This window comes from Monodon monoceros, unplaced genomic scaffold (assembly GCF_005190385.1).
Source record: "Monodon monoceros isolate NGI ecotype Baffin Bay Population unplaced genomic scaffold, NGI_Narwhal_1 Super_Scaffold_16, whole genome shotgun sequence".
Lineage (NCBI taxonomy): Eukaryota > Metazoa > Chordata > Mammalia > Artiodactyla > Monodontidae > Monodon > Monodon monoceros.
Window position 1 is genome coordinate 4,364,568 of NW_021703772.1, and position 8,023 is coordinate 4,372,590.

Sequence of the window (8,023 nt, forward strand, 5' to 3'; positions counted from 1 at the left end):
AACACAGTGACTTGCTAATAACTAACATCCACACGGCATCTTGCATTCACAACGCACTGTCGCCGTATTTCATTTTCATTTAGCCTCAGAAGGGCAGCATCTGCATCTGCCCTGCACCCCCAGAACCTACGTCTGCGCTAGCCCAGAGTAGATACCCAGTAAGGTTTCGAAGGAACGAATGACTGTTACCCCACTTTACAGACGGGAAGACTGGGGCTACCATCATTAAGGACCTCGCCCAAGGCTACATATCTGAAGGTGGACGAAAATGGGCAAACGGAAAAGCGGAACAACGGCGTGGAGGACAACGAGCGGGTGGACAGGACCCGGGGCCAATCCCGCGGAACGCTGGGCGGGTCCTCCGGGAGGCGGGTACTACGCGTGGTTCCTGCGAGGATTGCCGGCCTTCGGCATTCGGCGCGGTTGCCAGGGAAACAGCAGGAGGCGGCGCAGGCGCCTAGCGCGAAGGGGGCGGGAGCGCGCCGGCGGAGCGGACCCGCGCTGCTCAGGCGTAGCGTCCGTAGCTAGGTTCCGCCTCGCGCCTTCTCACTGCCGGGCCACAGTAAGGTTCCGGAGCCTGGGGGTCTAGACGAGAAGGCTCGAATCCCCCACTCGGCGGCTGCTCTCATCCCTGCCTATCGCCTTTCCCTTCCCATCGCCTTTCCCTTCCCGAAGTGAAAAGATATCCCCAACCCCAGTCCCTCCCTCCAGAAGGAACTTACCCCAACGCCCTCCGGCTGTGTCCCGACCCCTGCAGCCAGCCGCCCTTCAGAGGACAACAGAAGAGCTTCCCAGCGGGCGAGGGAAAGAGGGAAAGTAGCCAGCATGTCGAACGCGTAAGTGATGGGCCGCCCGGCCATAGCCATGGGGTGGGCTTCTCCAGACAAAAAGATAGCCTGCTGTGCTTCTTTTCCGTTTCTTTCCTCCCCCACCTCTTCTTTTTGCAGTTTTAGCAAGTAAAGATACACCTCAGCAGAGAGCATCAGCTTCTGTAGACAGGGAATGCCATACACTTAGACCTGCCAACTCCCCTTGTGCTATCCCTGCCCCACATAGAGATGAGCTCCTCCAGGCCCAATGCTTATGCCCGCTAAGCCCTTGTGGATGTATTTTTGAGGAAGCAGTGTCTATGTTCAGTTCATTGCCTGCTTTTTTGTTAATCTAACCCAGTAACATACAGTGCTTTGTGAAAACACCCAGGTCCCGATATTTAAGAAAGATCTTGAGGAAGCTTTATTGTACCATGTTGCTTTTCACTAAGAAACGCGAGTCAGGTGGCAGTGGCACCAAGGAGTATTCACCCAGCACTGTGCCGTTTACACAGCACCAGCCCAGCAGTTATTTCATAATGGTCATCTCAAACATCTATTATAGTGCTGACTCTGCAGGCACAGTTCTGAGTGCTTGAATGTAATAACTCATGACTCCCCTGTAATGTAAGAGTCGTTAATATTATTTCCGTTTTACAGATGAGGACTTAGGCACAAAGAAGCTAAGTAGTTCATACACAGCAAGGACATGGTGTCAACCAGGCACTGCAGCTCCAACCTGCATTCCAGCTCTCAGTAACCCTGTTTTCCAGGCCAGGAAGTAAGAGCAGCGAGGCTAAGGGCTTGCCAGGCTTTGCGGGTGGGGGAGATCAGGAGTTCAGTTCTGGACGTGTTGAGTTTGAAGTGCCTGTTGGACATCAAGTGGATACAAGTAGACAGTTGACTTGAATTCAGATGAGAGGGCTGTGTATGAAATATAAATTCGACAGCTGTTGGCATAGATGGTCTTTACGAGACATGGGATGAGTGTAGACAGAAGAGAGAACAGGTCCAAGGACTAAGACTTGGTCATCCAATGGCAAGAGATGGGGAGGAGGAGAGACCAGCAAAGGAACCAAAGGAGTGATCACTGAGAAGGAAACAAGATTGTGGTGCCTTGGAAGCCAGGAGAAAAAGTAGAGTTTCTTGGAGGAGGGAGTAACAGACTCTGTCAAATGCTGCAAGACAAGCCAGACGAGAGCTGAGAATTGACCATGGATTTAGCAGTGTGGAGTCCAGCGGTGACCTTCACCTTCAGGGGGTGATGGAGTGGAAAGGTGGACTAGAATGAATGTAGGAGAGAGGAAGAGGAGAGAAATCATAGGCAGCACAGCACTGGCTTTTTAAAGGCATTTCGCTGTAGCTGGTGGCAAGGGAGATGGGGTCCAGAGAAAGAATTTTTTAAGATAGGAGACAATAGCCTATTTGTTTGCTGAAGGGAATGGCCAGTATAAAGGAAGCGGGATGACATGGGAGGAGGAAGGAGAAGTGGGGTGACATCCTTGCTAGTGGGGGCACGGGCCCCAGCAGACACAGAGAGGAGCTCAGGTGGTTTATGGCGGGAAGATGAGGCAGGGTAGAGGCTGTTTGATAAAGATGCTGTTCGGTGGGTAGATGTCCTGGTGGGGCCTGGAAAGATGATGTAGATGGTAGATGGTGGTGATGCTGAGGGGCCGAGGGTGATACCCTCTGATGAAACGAGGTTGCAAACCAGGGAGTGTCGGGGGTGGGAGGGAGAATGGTCTGGAGGTGGGCTTAGGAGCCAGGATCTGGCCCCACTCCGTGCTATGGTCCGAGGGCTCTGGGACGGAGGGACGGCTGCAGGAGAGGCTGTGTTCTGAGGGGAGAGCCAGGCCTCCCTTAGAGCAAGAATGCCAAGGAATATTCCAGAAACAGTACAAACACCTAGATAGTATTGGAAGAATTTGAAGGTTTATCATATATAAAATAACTTGAGAATTCCCATTTTGCAAGATTTTGTATCGAAGTACATGTTTATGTCTGAATATTTAAGTCTTTTTTTCCCCCTCCGCCCACCTATGCATCAACCCTCCATCCCCCAGTTATAGGAAAACTGCCAAGCTGTAGAAATAACAATCTGGTCTTTTTCAACTGTCATATTCAGTCTTCTGCGCCCACAGTCCTTCTCACTTCAATATCTGTAACATTTCTAGGTCATGTGCTGAAGTCTGAAACCAATCACGTACTTTAAAAAAATTCTAAGTGGTCTCATGGATAAAATACTACCTTCTCTTTACAAGGCACATTTAAAATTTCAAGAACACTTTAACGTCTGTTATCCCATTCATCAGTAATCCTGTGGGGTGTCCAGGGTAGGTGTCATTATCCAGGTTTGTCACTTGAGGAAGTGAAGGTACAAGGTTAAGTGACCCTCCTGAGACCGACTACCTCAAGAGACGGGTTCTCATTTTAAGCTTGGAGCACTTACAGCTTTACAAACCACCTTGCCATACCGCAGAGAAATAAAAACATAGGTCCACACAAAAACGTGTATTGGAATGCTCATAGCAGCATCATTTACAAGAGCCCAAAGGCAGAAACACCCCATGTGTCCATTTACTGATGAGCAGATAAACAAAATGTGGTATATACATGCAATGGAACATTATTAGGCAATAAAAAGAAATGAGGTAGTGATACACACCACAACACAGTGGGCTTTGGAAAAGTTATACTGAGTGAAAGGATCCAGTCACAAAGGGCCACCTGTTATATGATTCCACTTATGTGAAATGTCCAGAATAGGCAAATAAATAGAGACAAATTAGATGAGTGGGTTGCCAGGGGCCGGGAGGAAGGCGGATAAGGGCAAATAGGGAGTGACTGCTAGCGGGTATAGGGTTTCTCTTTAGAGTGATGAAAATGTACTGAAATCAGAGAAAGGTGAAGGTTGCGCAACTCTGTGAATATGCTAAAAAAAAACAAACCCACCGAACTGTGCACTGTACGAGGGTGAGTTTATGGTACGTGAGTTACGTCTCCATAACGGTCCTATTAAAACCTCATCTCGCCACATTCCGTGTCTCAGATCATCTTCGTGGGCGCTGGCTCAGCAGAAGGATGCTGAGACCTTGGCTGTGAGGCAGGGTGGGGCTCAGGATGGACTGAGGCTTCGAGAGACGACGTGGAGGCCGCACTGGCTGGGGGTCCAGGGAGCGATAGGGTTGTAACCAGTAGACACACGTGGAGGGGCAGCAAGGCAGCGGGGAAACTGGAAAGCTGAAGCCAGTCTCCAGGGGAGAGGGTAGCAAATGCAGGGTTGCATGCTCACACAGCTACTTAATATCTCCCCATCAACCAACAACCTTGCCTGGTCTGTCCAACAAGGGTCCCCTGAAAGACAGCAGGGGAGGAAGAAAGAGGCTGCAGCCCAAATGTCAGGACTTGGAAGGATCAAGCCCCCAGGATGGTCTTTGGCTAAAGGTTCCAGTTAGGAGTCAGCTCTGCCCTGGCTCTGGAGGGATTCCTGCCTCTTTGACCCTGGGTAGAAGCCCGGGAGTGCACTGCACTAGGGCAACAAGGCTTCCCCAGGCTGGATCTGCCCCAAAGCAAAGTCTTAAATTCTAGGTGTGTCCCATCCATTAATTTGGCTTTTGTTGCCCCTGGTGGAAGCCTCCTTTACCCAAGATCCCTTGCTAATGATTGGTGTGGGTCTTTATGGGATTCAAGTCACCCCCCTGCACGCTATGGAAGCAGCCTCCATGGGTGGCGTAACACACCTGAATGCTTGCTGGTGCGTTAAATGCTTTAAAGTCTGATAAATACCCTTTATCTTTTATTATCAACTCCACCCCTACATATAGAAATTATGACTAGATTTATTTCCAGAGTCTCCTGGATATTATTACCAAATTCTTGGTCATATTAAATCTGCCTGTCAGTCTCAAGAATCTGCTTTCTTTCTATCTGGTCTCTCCAGGCAGGAACAGAGACCGCCTTCTGCCTGTTCCAGTCCTCTGCAGCTAGCATTCCAGAATTTTCTTCAGCTACGTCTTGTGTGGCTCTAGCCATATGTATTCTTGAATGTTTAATGTTCTTGATCAGCACTGCAAATGGGGTTTTGTTTTTCGTATTTTTTCTCTGCATTTAGTTTTTGGGGCTTTTATCTATGTCTTGCAACTCTGCTGTATTAATTGACTTCTTAATGATTTCCTTGGATTTTGCAGTGGTGTCATTTACAAGCAGTTTTTTGAAATCTTTTGTATCGATCCCTTTTCCATCTGTTTCATCCTTTTTGTACTTGTATTTTTTAGCTTTCTGGTGTTTCTCTACTGAAAATACTTATGGTCTCTGGTTTTCAGCATTTTGAAGAGATCGTCATCATCAACGTCTTTGGGGTGTGTGGACAGTATTCTTAATCAGGCACATGCCATAAATTAAATTTATTGAGCATCTTCTTGGCATCTGTGAAAATAATCCACAGTTTTTACTGTCCTGTGCGGTATTTCGTCCAGCTTTCCTGACTCTTGTGAATTTCCCGGGTGACCCCTCCTTGGTCAGAGGGAACAATGCTTTTGATCTGGCGCTGTGTTTTGTTTGCTGAGTGGAATTTCAGATCCGAGTTCCAAACAAAATTAGCCTGTAATTTTCTTCTGTAACGTCGTCCTGCCACATCTAGGCCCTGAGCCCTATTTATTCTACAAAACGAGTGGATTTTCTGTTTTATGGGAACATGTGTCGAGCCTGGTGGCACGTGGGGCCTGCGTCACCTGTCAGGTCAGTGAACGCCTTGGGTCCCTGGCCCCCTCTCAGATGCTGGAAGTCTGGGCTTTGGTAAACTAAGAATCTCCTCAGCTTCTTTGTACCCATTTATCATGCAACGAGTGAGAGGTCCTGGGCTAAGTAGAATTCTAACTTTTTTTTTTTTTTTTTTGCCGTACGCGGGCCTCTCACTGCTGTGGCTTCTCCCGTTGCGGAGCACAGGCTCCGGACGCGCAGGCTCAGCGGCCATGGCTCACAGGCCCAGCCGCTCCGCGGCATGTGGGATCCTCCCGGACCGGGGCACGAACCCGTGTCCCCTGCATCGGCAGGCGGACTCAACCACTGCGCCACAAGGGAAGCCCTGGAATTCTAACTTTTGGTAGTGACTTTTCTCTGTTATAATGAAGTTGTCTATCAGAGTGCTCTTTCACTAGCAGTATTTTTTAAATATTGCCAAGTTTGGAGAATCTGGTACTTGAACCGAGGGATGGAGTGCCAGGGGCAATATTTAGTATCCAGCCTCAGTGGGGCGCTGGGAGGGAGGAAGAGTTTCGTTTTTAGCTATAAATCTTGGTTTCCTTGTGGTGTCCAGCGCTCCTCTGCCCCGGGATTTGTCCTGACAAACTGGAGGCAATAAAGGTTCAGAGCCTGTACTCTGGAGCCTGGCTGCAAATCCTGTGTTCAAATCACACAACTTCGGGCAGTAACTTCTCTGTGCCTTGGTTTCCTCATCAGTAAACTGGAGTAATAATAATACCCACCTCATAGGGTTTTGAGAATCACATGAGTTAATATATGTAAAGTACTTAGAACAGTGACTGATATGATGTAAATGTGAGCTATTACCCGTCACGCATCACCAGAACCCTAAAGACTTTTCACATCAAGAGAAGCTTTTCACTTTTGGCCAGGAAGATAAAAATCTTCCATCTCTGCTCTAAGCACATAAAAATGATAGAAACAGCAGAAATTAATACAACGTTGTATATCAACTATACTTGAGTAAAATAATTTTTTTAAAGTATACAAGTTAGTGTAGAAACAGTAACAGATTTAAGTTCCTCTCTTGTTTTATGAGCACTAACATGTCAGTAGGTTTAGAAATTAAACAAAAGTCCAGCAAACTGAGGTTTTGTTAATACTATGATTTCCATATTTATCTTTCTCTAAAATTAAGGATGTTGCTTTGTTCTTAAATTATTCCAAGTACTCAGAATTAACAAAGGAAATGTTTCTTTTGAATTTAAGGGGATTTATTTAGAGAGCAGAGGTAGCTCAGTAGAGTCTAGCACAAAAAGTGAAGTGACAACACAGTACTTAATTTTGAAAAATGTTCAGAGTATAGCTAAGTGGCTTTCCATATTTAAATAACGTAGTGTATGACATCTACTTTGTAAATGTTAATTATTTTTAATTTGGAATTTTGATCAATAAAACAAAAATCAAATTATAAAAAAAGAAAAATATTTTTAAGGATTTTCATTTTTTATCTAAAACTTTTATTTTTAATATTTTTATTTATAATTTATGTTTATAATATACTAATAGTATATTAGTTTATATATTTTTTATTTTTTATTTTATATATATTTTATATATTTATATATATTAGTATATATTTAATAGTATAATATTAAATTATAAAACAAAACTAAAATATTTAAAATTGAAAATAAAAAACTTGTTTTTTTTTTAATCCAAGTTGAAAATCTCTGCACCAGGAGCAGAGTGGAAACCCAGGGCAGTGAGCAGGCCAAACCAGGAGGCCTAGTCGGTTCTGGCACAGGGGTGGGCAGTGCACTCTGGGATTTCAGCTCCTGAAAGGCCTGGGATCAGACCCTCCAGGAGGACTGGAGCTGGACTCCCATGGAATCCAGGGCAGGACCGCCCTTCCCAGCTGGGTCAGAGGCAGAGGGAAGGGCCACAGCCTATTCTGGGTCGTAGTGGGAAACCAGCTTTTCAGCCAGAAGGCAAGCTGTGGAACACATAAACTCAGAATACATAAAGAAGCCCCACAGTTTAGCAGAAAAACAATCCCACATAAAAACAGGTAAAACAAATGGATGAACAACTTAAGGAAGAGAAATTGCAGATGACCAGTAGCATGTGGAAAGATACTGTCTTGGCACCCGGGAAAGTGGACACAGAGTCTTATTTCTTACTTGTCATCGTGGCACACATTCTGGCTGTGTGTCTCAGGGCGGTGGCAGGGGCTCTTTTATTTTGGGGAGAGGTGGAGGTGGCAGTGTGGTTTGAATCGTGGTTTCAGCTCAGAATCGTGTAGACCCGGGTTCAGATGCTGACCCCGCCTCTGAGGGCCATCACCTCCCTCCCACTCCAGTGGAGCGGTGGGAGGCTTCCCCAGGGATGCTTCGAGGATGACACGCAGCATGGAACATGGCAGGTGGTCAGTTTCAACGCAAGATGTTCACACCTTACCCGTGGGAAAGTGGGGAGCATGCTTGAGGAAGGTGGGGAGCATGCTTGAGGAA

General features: G+C 46.5%; 1 protein-coding gene across 1 annotated transcript in view; it reads left to right on the forward strand.

Moving 5' to 3' along the window:
• The first annotated feature begins 541 nt into the window (after positions 1–541).
• Positions 542–8,023, forward strand: part of IQCA1 (IQ motif containing with AAA domain 1) — a 167,901-nt gene continuing 160,419 nt past the window's right edge. The window contains exon 1 of the mRNA XM_029225692.1: positions 542–836. Within this exon, the coding sequence (XP_029081525.1) occupies positions 826–836 (11 nt within the window). The 5' untranslated portion in view covers positions 542–825. The remainder of the gene's footprint in view (positions 837–8,023) is intronic.